At 38.6% G+C, this 17020-nt stretch overlaps 1 protein-coding gene across 1 annotated transcript in view; it reads left to right on the forward strand.

The window, feature by feature from the left end:
- Positions 1-17020, forward strand: part of LOC127625452 (A disintegrin and metalloproteinase with thrombospondin motifs 2-like) — a 99056-nt gene that overhangs the window by 32022 nt on the left and 50014 nt on the right. The window contains exon 3 of the mRNA XM_052100752.1: positions 2202-2370. Coding sequence (XP_051956712.1) covers positions 2202-2370 — 169 coding nt within the window. The remainder of the gene's footprint in view (positions 1-2201; positions 2371-17020) is intronic.

The raw sequence follows: 17020 nt of genomic DNA on the forward strand, positions 1-17020 counted from the left end.
TTTTAGGGGTGGCTGTGGCCTGAATGCATGAATTAGAGACAGAAAGAAGATGGATCAATTTAGAGATCAGGTTGCCCAATGGTTTCTTCCAAAGCTAATGAAATCATGATATAGCAGGATACAGAAATAGCCATTATAGCTGATTCACTTAATGGACTTGATGCACAAGATTTGTGCTGCACCTGTCTTTTAAATACAGTGTTGTTCCAAAGTATGAATCCACATTTGAGTCCACAGATTTCGGATTTAACAAACAATCGTTATGACAAAATGTATGAGAAATACTGAAGATTCTGCATGAATTCTAGGTCAATAATAAAATAAATATATTTGTAACGTTGACCATGTTAACTTAATTGTACAAAAGGTAAGATTTACAGAAGATTCCCTTTTGGAACATTAATCAAAACATGGATCAGCAGATTTTACACCACCTTTTGGAGTCCGTGCCAGCTTTAGTGAATGCTGTAATTAAAAGCAACTTGAATCAAGCCATTCCAGTGACATATTTCCAAACGAACCTTGATTTTTAATGAGAAAAAAATTTATGCCGTGACTTCATTTTTTCCATCACAAACTGATTGAATATTGTTACAAAATAAATAGCATTAAAAAGCATATCAGAATGGCAGTACATATCAGAACTGGCTGAAATTTTTTATTTTGTTTTTTCTGTTAAAAGAGTGATGATTATACCCAGAATATGAAATGCCACAGATCAATGTTTACCCACCCACTTATGGCCAGTACTACCTTTTTAGGGCTGGGCAAAAGTACTGGCCATTGGGAGAACCAAGGGGGCCTGTTGGTCGGCTGTGAAACGGGCCGAATGGGCAGCGATAAGCTAAAATGAGCCACCGCGTTATGCAGAACGGACCACAAAACAGCGCCGCGATATGCAGAAAAGGACAGCAAACTCAAATGTTGAGGCTGCTGCCATATTGGTTCTTTTTACTTGACATTATTATCATCAAGTTGGAACTTCACAGAATTCAGAGTTGGCAGCTTGTTATTATCAGTTCTACGAAGACATGAATGTTTTTTAAAAGTCTCAAAAATCTCATAATTATGGTAATTCCGACATGACGTCAGAGACTATTTCGCAGAGTCGGGCCACTTCCATTCAAATGAATGGGAGAAATTAGAACGGCTAACCAAGAACTTCTAGTGCCCAACGGTCAACAGATGAAGAAAGGAAGTCCTGCTTTATAAGAGCCAATCACCTTTTAGATACAGAGATCACCTGTCGATCAACTCGAGAACGCGCATGCGCATTAGCTATAAAAGCCGGGAAAATTATGTTTTTTAGCGTAATATGAGGTAAAGAAGCACAATTTATGATATCAGTTTTGCCAGATTTTTCAAATATGATATATACTGGACCAACCATATTTGAGATTTTGGTGTTCCCCCATTCTAGTAGATAGGAGCTGCACTGGCCTGACTGGAAATAGCCTCCCGGGAGCATTCTAAAGATGGCCGGCAGTGGACTGACTTACTAGAAAGTCTTTGATGATGTGAATGCACCATTACACTAACTCATAGGTGGCATGGATTCTGTATCCTTCAAACACAGCAGTCTGCAGTTAATGATTGTAGCCATTGTAGTTGATTGCTCCAGTGCATAAAATCACTATTCACAGTCAGCAATAATTAAATTAATCCACAAAAGTGGATTTTCACTTTCCAATGAAAGTTTTCAATAACAAATACAAAGATTAAGCGAGTAGTATTCGGCTGGTCACATGAACTCATTATAGTGGCCTCCATGAGGGGATCCTCTTCATGTAGAATAAAACATATTTTATAAGGTTGCTGATATGACTGAAGTTTTCATCTCCTGTGAGTCGTCATGATTCAAAATTACAGTAAATTTATTTAGGAGAGAAACTTTTATGAAAACAAAAAATACTGAGTGCACCTTTAAGTACCTATATGGTTAAATCCCAGAGATATGGGGCTCTCAGTGTGGTTACATGCTTAAATTGTTACATTTTACCCATTTTCAAAGATCAAAAAATAAATCTGTTCAGATGGTATGAATCTAGTTTTTCCTGTTTGTTTTTTATTCTGTTGAAACAAGAAATTAACCTTTATTTATTTACATAAACAATAATTCAGAAATGTTACTTTTTACTGAAATTAAATTAGAAAAACTGTTTCTGTTTTTCAATCCTTCTACCTGCCCTGTGTTCTTTCAGGCGGGGATGATTCGTGCAGGTCAAGAGGATTTTTTTATCGAACCACTGGAGAGAGGAGGCGATATGACAGGAGAGGAGGAAGGAGGACCCGGGCGACATCATATCGTCTACCGTTCCTCTGACATCAAGAGGCCACCTGTCAGTCAACCTGCTGACTTTCACCCCAGAGGTCAGATCCGTTCCCCCTGCCTCTTTTTAACACAGCACTGGTCATGGAGTTCTGCACATGCATGCTGATGAACAGCGAATGATGCTTCTTCTTTTTCTTACATATTTTGTGGCAGAAGAACCACATTTAGTGTATTACGCCATCTAAAAGACTAGTGCAGTCAGCATGGGAATTTTAATCTAACTCAGCTCTATACTATTAATGTGGACATGTGATATTCATGAGTTCCCAAAAAAAAAAAGTATGATCCCCTCCATGTGAGGTCAAGGCTGCTGCATGTTCAGCCCCATTACCCAGGCCTTACAGGGGTGTTCATCAGTACTACAGTTGTGTCCCAAACTGTACACTTCTGCACTATGCTACGTCATTTGGTAGTGCAAGTAGTGCGAGTAGTATGTTTACACTGAAAATGCAATAAAAAGAAGTGTACTTAAGTACCCGGATGATGCACTTTTTCAACCGTCAAAATAGAGCTCATTGCTTGCGTTCGTAGTGGAAGGAGTGGAGTTATCTGGCTGCGTTGCTGGTCTGACAAAACAGTTGTAAATAATGAAGAATGTAGCAGCTTGTGAAACATCTGTGAGACAGCACCTTGCATATGTAAGTTGAATGCTTTACCATCACAACACACTGTGTGAATATGTACATTTTTGAGGTATAAGTGTTAAACTGAGGTCCGCTAATGCACTAAAGCTAGCAGCAACCCATCACGTGCACTTGAAACATCACTTCCATCAGCTGTTATAATGGTGAATGCTTCTGTGAAGTACTAGTAACTAACCGTTAAGTGTTCCATTTGGGACAATACTACACGGTTAATTGCATAGTAATTAATTGCATAACTAAACGGTAAATGCATAGTAGGGATGTGCACGAGTAGTCGAATATTCAAATATTCGTTCTGCAATAATTATTCGAATAGTAAAAATACTATTAGAATTTCGCAAATTTTGTGTTGCTGGCCATATATACAGTGAGATGCATGTTAAATCCTGAACACACAAACTAAAACTGGCAGCTATAACAGAATGCACTGGGTGGCACTGTTGAGTGTGGACACAAGTTGATCACATTTGTTGAGCAAACGATTCTGTCACTCAGTACGTTCAGATGGACACCAGAAAAGCGGATTATTGTGAGAATGTGGCTTACTGTGAGAAAGCTGGCTTCATGTTTAAATGTACTGGATAAGTGGTGTACACTTTACTTTCATATATGTGCAGTTCGTCTGAAAGCATCATCCCCGTAGCAACATAATCCCGCGACTCTTCTGTAAACAACAAATATGGCATCCGAGAAAGTCTATGCTAGCTGAGGTAAGGGACATTCCATCATTTAAACTGGTGTTTATAAATGAGTATAGTTTACTGAGCACATGGATATTCTTGTTTTTCTCAACAAAAACACAACATGAGATACAATATAAACATGATAAATATTATATGCTGAGCAGAGGTGTAGTGGTAAAAAAAGAGGTGGGTAAACTATAAATTCTGGTGGACCACGACGTGGTCACCCAGTAAGGTGGGCCACTGCCTACCGGTGTATGTGTATCCTGATGACATCGCTATAGGCTATCATTTGATGGTACTACCAAGGGTATCACTGGTTGTTCCCTCATTATAGGTCACACAATCACTATTCAATTCATACATTAATCTAAGTTCTTGTTAAAGAGACCCAAGAAGGAATAATATGGTTGAAATCTATAAAGTTTACTAAATGACAAAACAGAGAGAACAAAAATATTTAAGAGAGATAGAGAGGGAGGCTTATATCCAGGGCTTCCAATGCAATGCACTTGTACATAATGATTAGGGATTTGGGATTATTTTCATAGTCGATTAATCTGTTGAATTAATTAAGCTGAATATTTTCTTGATTTATCAATTAGTTGTTTGGTCTATAATATGTCAGAACAATGTGGATCAGTGTTTCCCAAAAGCCCAGGAGGATGACGTCCTCAAATGTCTCGTTTTGTCCACAACTCAAAGATATTCAGTTTACTGTCACAGAGGAGAGAAGACACTAGAACATATTCACATTTAACAAGCTGGAATCAAAGAATTTTTGCCCGCCACAATATCAACGCTGACCGCCACTCATTGATTTTCGATTTATTTTTTATTTTTTAATAAGCCTATTTAAAATCGTATTTGTTTGCAGAGAGCCGTAGTGCATTCGCGCAGCACTAGGCTACCTCTCGCTCGTCCCTCTCTCTCTCTCTCTCTCTCTCTCACCCGTACCTCTCGCGCTCTCTCTCCGTCATGGAACACCACTGCATAAATCTGTCCAACACAGCACTGTCAGTTATTACTTATTAGCCAGCATGCAAGGAGCCTAGCTAATAAGGAGAGCTAAGTTATTGTTAGAATACAGCTGGATTTTTGAGGTCATCACGCTGTATAGCTGGTAGTAGTCAATATCGCGCATGGGAAACACTGGCAGCAGCGCATTATGAAAGACTTCGTCTTAGGTTTAACAACCTATGAAACTAATAATGAACAATATGAAACTAAAACGACATAAGCTTAATTTAAAATGGCTCAGGAACTATCTATTTAGAGGTGGATAAACGCAATTTAGAGGTGGATAAACCCACTTTGGAGGTGGGTAAACGCTATTTCCGAATTTTGGGAGGTGCGTAAACGGCGTTTACGTGCGTTTAGCCTCCACTACATCCCTGATGCTGAGTGTTTATACTCGTCCTGTACGTTAACTGCGTCAGTCTACTTCATTAGCGGTTTCTTTTTTTTCGCTTTGCGTGAGCTTAAATGCTTTCATTGTATTCTTTTTTAATTGCTTGTTTAAACATATATATATATATATATATATATATATATATATATATATATATATATATAAACACAGGAAGTTATATAAGCTTGTTTTGATTATAACTAGAAGTTTGGTTTAATTTTACAATGTCTCTTTCTCATTAATTTCCTTCATTTAAATAATAGAATTTTTGAATATTCGTTTTTTTATGAGCTTAAATATTCAAATAGCAAATTATTGATGAATGCCCATCCCTAGTGCATAGTATATGTTGTAAGTTCCTAGTATATAGTGTCATTTGGGACACAGCTTTTGTGAATGCAACTATTGACATGTCATCCCTAAGCTACTAAACATCACATCGTATGCTTACATCTAGCCTAGTATCCACCCAAAAATTCATAAAAGCTTTAAAAATACACGCTACCCTTAATCCTGTCTTCACCATGCATTCAGTGGAAAACACACTATCTTTAACCTTGTTCAAACTTTACTGTAGGAAATCCCAGTCCTCAGAATATTGTCTACTGTACATAATAACATGTTCTACTGTTTCCATCTTTCCACAATGACAGCACTGACCTGTGTTATGTTTTCCAATTAAGAATAAATTAGCATGTAGCCCAGTATGTCCTAGTCTTAGCCTCAGTAATATCACCTCCTCTCTTCTTTATCAAGCCGAACTATAAGACTCTTTGCCTACAAGTGGATGTATAACATGGAACTGCCTTCCAGCTAGACAAGAATACCATCTTCTTTGAAATTCATTAATTATTTTAATTGTGTGAACTGACTTGCCCTCACCCCAATCTAAAGGAACCTGTAAATCCTCATTAATTCTTCAAAATTCTTTTTTAAAGCTGATCTGCCTCCTTGTTTCCATTTACAGCTGCATGTGCTGGTATCCAACTGAACCTAACATCGATTCCCATCCTGTTAAGTGACAGCAACACCAATAAAACATCTATCATAAGGTCTTCTCTGATAGTTTAAAAAAAGCTATTTTGGGCTGACAAAGAATCTGAACACAAAACCACTCTATCTGGTCACACCTCCTCCATCCATTGAAGGCCCACCAATAAGGCCACTAATTCTACCGAATAAACTGATAAATTATTCGATGTCACGCACAACCATTTCTAGGGTTTACAAAGAATGGTGTGAAAAGGGAAAAACATCCAGTATGCGGCAGTCCTGTGGGCGAAAATGCCTTGTTGATGCTACGGGTCAGAGGAGAATGGGGCGACTGATTCAAGCTGATAGAAGAGCAACTTTGCCTGAAATAACCACTCGTTACAACCGAGGTATGCAGCAAAGCATTTGTGAAGCCACAACATGCACAACCTTGAGGCGGATGGGCTACAACAGCAGAAGACCCCACCGGGTACCACTCATCTCCACTACAAATCGGAAAAAGAGGCTACAATTTGCAAGAGCTCACCAAAATTGGACAGCTGAAGACTGGAAAAATGTTGCCTGAATACAAATTTCTTCAGGGCTGTGTCACTGCACAGGCTGTGTGTGGTTCCATACTCCCCTCCCCTGCCTCCCTACTGATATTATTTGTTCATTTGTGTTTTACAGCTATAAAAACAACATAAATAAAACAAAAACAGTACAGCAGACATAACCCATTTGTTCACATTTCAAATATTCTATACATTATTTATTTATGACAAGAAATCAAAAATGTAATTAATGTAAAGAAATACCCACCTTTACTGCCTGTGCAGTGTCACCTGCAAAAATAACTCACTCCAGGGGGCACTGCAGAGGAATTTAGACCCTACTCATGAAAAGATTAAAGCCATAAATTCACAGTTTTCAAACTGGGAGGCGCACCTCCACAGGAGGGCACCAGAGCATGTCAGGGGAGGCACAGAGATTGATGATAATTTCACCAAGTAAAATAAAAAGATACATAAATACAATAAAATGTATTGTGAAGATAAATGAAAATTATTGGCATAATGGACCATAGTCCTGCTTCATAGACCGTAGCTCTATGGCGTTATAATACTGTTAATGTCGAGAGCACAACATGCATATGATGCGAGAGTGCATCAATTTACCGGTTGCACCAGCGTGAATCTCTTCAGTCAACGTGGACAAATCTCGATCAAAACTGGACGTGCGCTCTCAAATAAACTACGCTGCTCTACATTCGATTATAAAGCCACACAGCTCCACCTCTGTTCATTCATATTCTGGTTCTGTAAATGTGTTATATCAAGGGAGAAACGATACCTTTGAGTAATCAACTCGTCATTTGGCCGGGAATATATTTTATTTATTTATTTATAATGTTTTGGAAAATGCAGCATAATATGGTTAAATTTGTATTGTAAGAATGATATTCTGATGCTAGCTGATAATGTAAGTGATGTGAGCAAATAAAACTCATTTATACATCTGTTGCGACTGACATCTTCTGTCCACCTCAGTGGAAAACAGCTGCACAAGTTAATCTAAGGTGCAGAAAATCTGAAATTAAGCGGAACAAAATCATACGTGTCCAGTATTAAAAGTTACATTTACATTTATGCATTTAGCAGATGCTTTTATCCATAGCGACTTACAGTGCACTTATTACTGGGACAATCCCCCCAGAGCAACCTGGCGTTAAGGGCCTTGTTCAAGGACACAATGGTGGTGGCCGTGGTGATCGAACCAGCGACCTTCTGATTACCAGTTATGTGCTTTAGCCCACTACGTCACCACCACCACTGGTGGTGGAATTCAACATGATATCGGGTCTGAGATTGGCTCATGTGCTGTGAGTTTATCACAGATATAGGATAAAAACATTTAGGCTAAGTAATCCCATTGTCATGAGGACAAACAGATATTTTTTAATAAATATAATGTAGAATACGGTTTCATATTATTAATATAAACGTTTATAGCTGTTAACCAAGCATCCGTGTTTAACGCATTAGCAGAATGAGTCTGTCAGACTAAATTAAAGGTTATTGATCATCATTGGTGAAATGCTCCAACACCTGAAATTTGATGCATTTTGATAATATCACACTAGAGGAAAATACCTGATAAAACTTCAAATAATTGCTAGAATGTACGAATGTCTTAAATTTAGAAATATTTTTTTTACATTTATCATTGGCTTATAATAATTAATCTTATTAATTATGCTTTGCTATTTTAAAGGTCTACACAACATTATTGTGTGTTTGTAAATCTGAAGAAGAAAGAAATTACCAAAAATTGGGGGGAAGGGTTCAAGGGGATGTGGTCTTGTATATTTTGTGCTTACTGTCCAAGACTTTGAAAACCCCTGCCATAAATCATTCAAATCTTTGACGGGTGTGTCTGGTTAGCAGAAAACAATATGCTTCATAATTCACATTGCATTGTGGTAGAACAGATATTCCTACGACAAAGAAATAACAGAACAACATGCGAGTAGGTCTTTGGCAACATCAGCTGTAGTGTGTGTATAAAATCACTGTGAAGCTGCGGCTCTCTGTGAATTTCAACAGAGGCATGCTGGGCTCAAGCAGTCAGTGTCTACGTGGCAAGCCTGATGAACGTTTAAGCTCTACTTGGCAAACGTGGAACATGCAAACTTTCGATTTACTGTAAAAATGGTGGCAGGAAGTTTTTTTCCTTAACAAATGTCTTGCGAAATTAAGTTTCATAATCTGACCTGCTGGGGGAAAAATTCCTCTGCTCTGTTTACAGAATTTCATCATAATTTATATGGTTTTATAATGTCATTATAGGACTATTTTTGTGAATTTCCAAATTTGACCTTGACTTACCCTGCTGAAAAGACCAGCTTACTCCAGCAGGAATTTCTATGATGTCTCAGGGCTGCATTTCCCAAAAGCATTGTAAGCTTAAGTTGACCGTAGAGACCATTGGCGCCAGTGGTTTCGACGATCAACTTAGGCATACAATGATTTTGGGAAATGCTGGGTTACTGCTGGTTTAGTGCTGGTTGGTGGACCAGCATAGTCATGCTTTTTGCCAGCATAAAATGCTTGTCAACCATCTGATATAATTTAAAGATGCTCTAATACTGTAATTTGATAAAGCTCTCATTATGAGGACAGTGTTGAACATGTAATTTATCAGATTGTTTGGCAACCTGTCAACCTCAGACATTTATATTACCTCAAAAGTGCACCTGAGCTGTAACAGCACTTGCTCGAAAGACCTTTCATTCACAACTGAAAGATCACTTACAAAATCATAAAAGGACTTCCTGTTATTGTAACCTGAGAATGACGGCTATCATTTACAACCCTGAATCATCAATACTTTGTGCTTGCTCTTTTAACATGGCTTGTGGCATTTTCTGCACTGTCCTTTGAGAATAATAATGCACATCTGTGGACCGTTTGTCATTTGAGAGCTGTTATTTGTAAATAAGATGAAGGAAATGCTAATTATTAAAGTTCATTGAAAAAAAATAAATGAATGAAATATTATGCCATCCCTGTATGATTTACCATGCAATGAAAGTGAATGTTGAGACTAACATTCTGCCTAAGTGGCTGTTCACACCAAACACAATTTTGTGTCCATCTGTGTGGTTTTTCAGTAGTTTTTCCATGTAAACTTGGGCGTTATTTTTTCAGTATCTAATGCAAGAACACCAAAACATTTTAGATTGGTGTGTCAACATTTTAAAAATGCATCTTGAGACACCTGCATTCTGTCTCGTTCATTGCACTGCATCTAGTTAGAGGTCTTAACAACCTCTAACCTTCTCCTTTTGTCTTCCACGAATGATAGAAAGTCTTTTGGAGCAAGAAGAGGGTGAGGAATATTAATTCACTTATGAGGAATATTAATTTAAGACAGGGTTTCTGTCCCTTTGAAGGTACACTCACACAAACAAAGTATTTTTGTTATGTTGCGCTGGCCTGTTGGGGGAAACAGCTGGGTCCCCAATATGTATATGGGGGGAGTCAGGTTTGAAGTCAGTTGAGAGAGAGTTTTCTGATTGTTCTCTGCATATCCAATAGGCATCACAAGTCAATGGGATCCAGTAGTTCAGAAAGACAGAAGGAGAAAAAGCAGCACACATTCAAAAAAAAAAATTCACAAGCAATTATAATCATATGCAAATTGAATTAGAGGTGTCACATTATAACACTTTCTAAGATTCTGATAGGTCACTTCAAACATTTTAGCACTTGACAAATATGGTCTGTTTCCACCTTTGTATGAACAATTAGTTAGCCATACAATTAATCAAGTTCCCATCATTGGTTTTACAGAACTTATGTGCAGATGTCATGGCTTAGCTATCAGTTTTGACCACTCCTCTTTCTCTACAAGGAGAACAGTTAAAATCCTTTGAGGTTTTTGACTATGGCAAAGTCACATGTTACAGGGCACCATAAACAATCCAAACACTGAATGATTTAGACATTGCAACTGGTAGGTGTTATCTCCATCCCAGGACTGGAGACCTTCTCCCTAACATTGTTGCACACACAAGGCCTTATACAGCACATAGTCTCCTAATATGACAATAAAATCATAAAGAAATTCGATGTTTTAGTTCAATGATTACATGAGGTTGATATGTTGTATGCAATGGTCACTTTCATATAAAAACATGGATAATAATAAGATCATAACTAAATCTCTCTCACTCAATTAACAATGGTTGAATTAAAATATAATTAAATGGTTATAGAAAAGTTGATTAATTGTGTAATAATTATTACAGATATATATTTTTTTGAATAAATGCAGTACAATATAAATGCATATTCTCCGGGAGCCGGACTAAATGAATGATCACTGTTATTGTGTTCCTGGCATGGGCTAGACCCTCAGTCACCCCTCAGATGACATACATGTTATTTGCACCTTATTGTAAAAGGAAAATAGAACATTGATTAATATAATAAGAATAAATGAGGTTGAAAAAAGATGAGATATAACTTGAGATATAAAAGGGAATTGAATATTCACCCCTTCAGGCCAATATTGCGGTCATCTTAAACCCAAAGTACTGTATACTTCACTAAGCATCTCCGTACAGGACACGGTGAACCAAGTTTTGACTTGAGTGTTCAAGCTCTGAACGCATGCAGCCTGATTTTTCTTACCGTGTGCACTCTGAATGTAACGGGAGCCAACTGATATGCGATAGCTGTGCGGTGTGTAAACCTCACTCCCCTGGCCTCAAGAGGTGCACTAGCGACCAGGGTTGGGCAGATTACTTTAAGAAAGTATTCTGGGCTGAATACAAAATACTTTTCTAAAATGTATTCAGTAAAGTATTCCAAATGCATCAAATAAAACGTAACATATTCAGAATACTTTAGAATATATATATTAATAAAGGCAAGGCACAATTTGAAGAATTACATGTGATGTCATCATTATATTATCTGAAGTGCAAAAGTTTGTGTTCAACTACAATGTTTTCTAATATTATAACAATATTTTTTATCTTCTTAACTGCTTATTTCATTGGACTGACCAAGAATAAATTATTTTGACACAAAATTTGATAAGAAATGCAAATAAACAATATTTATTTTTGAGATGATACACTATGTAACACAATTTTTGTTCCTGGTTAGTAAGTGTTATTTCCTAATTTCGTATGCCTCAAAAGTATAGAAAATGGCTATTATTCCCCACAAACTTTGCTTTTGTGACCAGGACAGTGATATTTTGAAATGTACCTACTTCCAATGAGAAAACGGGCTAATTTGTGTCTTTTCGTTCACAAAAGTCAGAAAAAACAAACATTTAACAAATTTAACAAAGATTTATACTAAATACAAAATGACTACAAAAGATTTAGAAATTAGTATTTATTTGAGATTTAAGTTAATACTGTAAATCACTTTCACGAATCAGCCCCCAAATGTACTCGTCATACTTCAAGGCATCCAGCAAGGTCCGGTTGAAATGCTGTTGTAATCCTCTTTGAGGTGCACCTAGTGAGCCAGGGTACTTGTTACCATTATGGAGCAGCACGGCTTTGAGGCTCCTGGATGAGTTGTCAATGAAGAGGTGCAACTTATTCTGGTTACAGGCCATTCCGATTGCCTCGAACAGATGTCACATTGTGGCAGAAGCAGAGCCCATCTTGATGGGTGAAGAAGCTGATCTTCCTCTGATCTGCGACTTCCACACTTTCATCCAACAAGTTCCACTGGTTGCACCTGGACGTCAAAAGCTCGGCATTGGACTTGGTGAGACCAAGATCTCTAATCAAGTCATTGAGGTCCTTTTTGGTTGGGGTTATATGGGTTTTTCTCCTCAGCTCCTCCTCGGAAATTGTCAGCGATGGAGGATTGTGATGTTCTGTGCTGCAGTCACCGATTTTTGACATCATCATTGTGGGTCACATTAAGAGTGATGCAAAACGCCATTTGAAATCCGAATTGAGCAGCCAGGACATCCAAATTGAGACGCATCTGAAAAAAATCATATTTCAATCGCATTTGAAACCACATCCTGATGTGGTTTCCAATTTAATGTGTATTTTTGCTGTCCAGACTATCAAGAACTCATCTGGATACAAAAAATCTGATTTTTAGTGGCAGTCTGATCAAGGCCTCAGTGTCGCTGATGAATGCTGATGAAAAAATTCAGAGAAAAGATTGGCAGTGGACAAATGGATGGACCTTGAATAGCATAAGGGCTGAGAGAGAATATGAAGAGGGTGGGGACATTTGAGAAATAATTTGAAGAGCAAAAAATGGCCTTGATTCAATTAACCTGAAAAAAAAAAAAATCCTTTTAAATAATGTTTAAAAATAATTTTCACCTGTTCATCATTTCTGGACAGATCTTTAATAAACAGATTTCTTGAAAATTACAATCCCTGCACTCCCATTACTATGCGTTTTAGGTGACACATCTCAAATTAACCCCCCTCTTGAACATCCAACTCTTCTGCTCATATCTTTAGCTATCGTCAAGAAAACAATATTACTCAATTGGAAAAATAAAAGCCAAATATCAATTACACAATAGCTATATCTATTAAGGGACCATATTATTAAAGAGAAACATACATCAGCAATTAAAAATCAATTATACAAATGTAATACAATCTTCAGCCCACTGCTCACACCTTTAAATATTGATTAAAACTAGCTGGTGAGTTGATGCCTCAATGAAGTTCTATAATACATAAATACAATCTATTTCTATAATAGATAAATAATGCGTATTATATAATATATTGTTCTACATTTATTTGTAGATTGATGTAATTTATATATACTTTAATATTCTATATGCTATACTTTATTCAATTTATTTTCTATATATGTAAAATGTGAATAATATTGTTATTGCTATTATTGTTATTGTTGGTGGTAGTAGTGGTAGTGGTGGTGGTATTGATATTTATATTATTACAGAAAAATGTGTCCTCCTTTCCTCTCTGTTCCCTTATAAAATCTAATTCTTGTCGGCATGGGCATCACCGGTTCAGTTTTTGGTTTGCCTGGCCCCTCCCTTTTCCCACGTCTGCCGGCAGCTCCTTCTCTCATTTAACGGGACTGTGCCGGAGTACTATCTAGGTTGGCACACCACAGTTGCAGCCAGAGATTACGGTCCAAAAAAGGGCAACCAAACAATGATCCGTCAGGTCACAACCAGACCAGGTGAGCTAGGTTTGGAGGTACCTGTCGTGGAAGACACAGCGGAGCACAGAGGCTTAACTGCTGGTAGGGGGGTTGGGTTTTGTCGGCGGCGGGAAGGGAGGACCGGGTGGATCAGTGGTGGGATTGTTATCTGTGTCGGTGGGGTCTGTTGGTTGTACCTGCCGGCCGTATTGGAGCGGCTCCCAGACCAAGAGAATTGTGTATATCAGCAAACACTTTATTGACTGGTCTAAAATTTCATAAAGCTGAGATGATATTATTATTATTATTATGAATACTATTGTTATTACTACTACTGCTACTACTACTGTTACTTCTTCTACTTCCCAACAAGCCGACACAGACCAGGCACTGAAGGAACTGTATGGGAGTATAAGTGAGCAGGAAACCGGAGGATCATCAGAGACTCATCAGAGTCATGGGCTGCTCTCACCGCTACCATCAGGCAGGCGGTATCACAGCATCAGTACCCGCACCAGCCGACTACATGACAGCTTCTTCCCCCAAGCAATCAGACAATAATCAGCACGGCACTTTATTAATCTTATATCTCACACTGGACTGTCAAATATATTCTCCACAATACAACTACTTTATATATATTTTTTATAAACTCTTTATTTAATTTTTTTATTGTATGTGTATTCTATATTGTGTGCAGTGGCCAACGGCACCTCCCTAGCAGACATCTGCAGAGCGGCGGGCTGGGCAACACCGAATGCCTTTATGAGATTCTACAATCTCAGGTTTGAGTCGGTCTCATCCTGTATTATCTCCACAGGGTTTGGCCATAACGGATTAATCCCCCTGTGTGTATTTTCCGCTGTACGGTCCCCCTTCCGGCGGATCCGCGTCCCCTCTGTCCCCCGGTCGCTGTGTGTGTAGTAACACCTCCCTTGCTAGGTAGGATCTACCACCACATCACTTCCACATGTGGCCTGAAAACCCATTTGAAGTATTCACCACATTTAACCTCCCCTCAGCCTGGGCAGTATGTGGTCTACATGGGGTCTTTTCCCCCTGAAAGAATAGGAGTTGGAAAAGAAAGCTTTCCCCAATGCGTGTTATAACGTTAAATGGCCCCAGCCGCTTTAACTATATGCGAGAAACATAGAGAGAGAAAAGGCGTGGCTGGCACGGCCTACTCGCATGCTTGGCACGTTGCTTGCTCCCCCCCCCTTCGGTGATGCTGGGAATCTAAAACGTTTTTGATGTGTTTATTGGGCATTGGGGAAGGGTACATGCAGTCTGATGCAGCCTGCTGCTTTGTCATGCAGCTGCTTGCCCGCATCTGCATCAGCAGTTCACGTACACCATTCAACGCATTGAATAGGGACCCCTAGTGTCTCTTTATTCGACCCAAAGCCGAGTGAAAGACAGACGGGGAATGTCTAGGTTACTATTGTAACCGGGTGGACACAACGTCCTGTTCCCTGATGGGCAAATTCTTTCTGCCAATTCCTCATTGGCATTTTCTCAAGTTCAGAGGTAACTGAGGCCTTCAAGAAGGACCCCTAGTGTCGCTTCATTCGACACAATGTCTCGTTCCCTCCATCAGGGAATGGGGGTTACAATAGTAACCTAGACGTTTATGTGTCTGGCTACGTGTGTGTGTGTGTGTGTGTGTGTGTGTGTGTGTGTGTGTGTGTGTGTGTGTGTGTGATTGTAGAATATGTGTAAACTGCATATGTTTTCATTAAAGAAATTTCCCATTCCTTAAACAACAACATTCCAGTTATTCCACTGACTAACAGCTGTTGGCCTGGCCTTGCATTGAGGAGGTGCATTCAGCTTCCTCCAGTGCTGCAAATATCTCCATTCATGCTGGGCCACCTATACAACAGAGCATACTTTTACATTAGCAGCAGATTACCTTTGTCTTGTTTTAGGTTGAAATACGAATCTGTTTGTTAATACAGTTGTCAATCCCAAACACTGACTGTGTGAACATTAGACAAGTAAGTAGGAGACGACTGTCTTTCATCTGGAGTGATAATCAAGACTGATCTTTCCATGCCTTAGAGCAAGATCTCAAATTCCAGCCTGGAAGATGAGCTAACATAACAAGGCTGTAATAACTCATGTGCTTAGGTGAATGAGAGTAACTGAGAGATTGCAGAGTTTGCCTGACTCTTTGTTTTGAGATTGATGCGCAGAGTAACTGTGTATGGTGTGGCGGTGCTGTTAAGACAGCGATTAAGGGCGTCTGAGAGACGTGAAAATTAGGTCAAGAGGATTGCGGGCTGACATCTTCAGTGGAGAGGCCTCAGATTCATTGTTTCATTCTGCCCTGAGACCAAAGGAATGAGTGTCTACTTTTAGTTGTGTGCTTGGGCTTGCACAATTACTTCTGTGGTCCTGTGGCTGAGCAGGTAGAGCATGGTGCTAGCAGCAACCAAGTTATGGTTTTGATTCCCAGGGAATGAATGTTGGTAAATGTATTTGAATGTAAATGTATTTTATTGGTAAATGAGTGGTAAATGTATTTGAAATCACTGTAAGGGGCCATTCAGAAAGATTTTGCATTAAATATAAATATAAAAGCTAGATGCAGCTCAATGAATGGAACAGCATACATGTATCTTTAGATGCATTTTTTAAGGTTGAAGCAGAAACTATTTAGCCCAAGATGGAGCACTTGTGTTCAAATGAATGGGAGAAATTGGAACACCCAATATGGTGGGTGTTGAAAGGGAAGTCCCATCTTACAGGTAAGAGCCAATCATCTTTTAGATACAGACATCACCTGTCAGTCAATTTGAGAACTTGCATGCGTATTAGCTGGACCAACTTGAAAAATAGCATTTTTTAGCAAGATCTGAGCTAAGAAAGCATAAGTTTTAAAACTATTGGTGTCAGATTTTACTGCTGATTTGAAATATGTTCTTTGTTTGTAATCTTGACCAGCTGTTCTGGAGATGTTGGTAGTAGGTAGGAGCTTTATTTTATGTCACTTGTATCAATAGAAAATAGCTGCATGGAAACGTTCCAAAGATGGCTGCCGAGTGGACTGACTTGCCTTGAAAGAGACTTTGGTTGAAGTTCTTCATGACAGCATTTTAAAAACATGATGCTCCTACGCATAATGCTGAAAAAGCAGCGCTGCACATCGTCAGAGTGATTTACATTTACCAATTTAAAAAACTTGCACACAGACGCAAAAACACCTTAATTCTGAATGGCCCCATGAGTCACTTTAGATGAAAGAGTCTGCAAAATGTGGTTTTGTGCGTGATAGGGGTGGCCAATTTACC

Source organism: Xyrauchen texanus, chromosome 31 (genome assembly GCF_025860055.1).
Source record: "Xyrauchen texanus isolate HMW12.3.18 chromosome 31, RBS_HiC_50CHRs, whole genome shotgun sequence".
NCBI lineage: Eukaryota > Metazoa > Chordata > Actinopteri > Cypriniformes > Catostomidae > Xyrauchen > Xyrauchen texanus.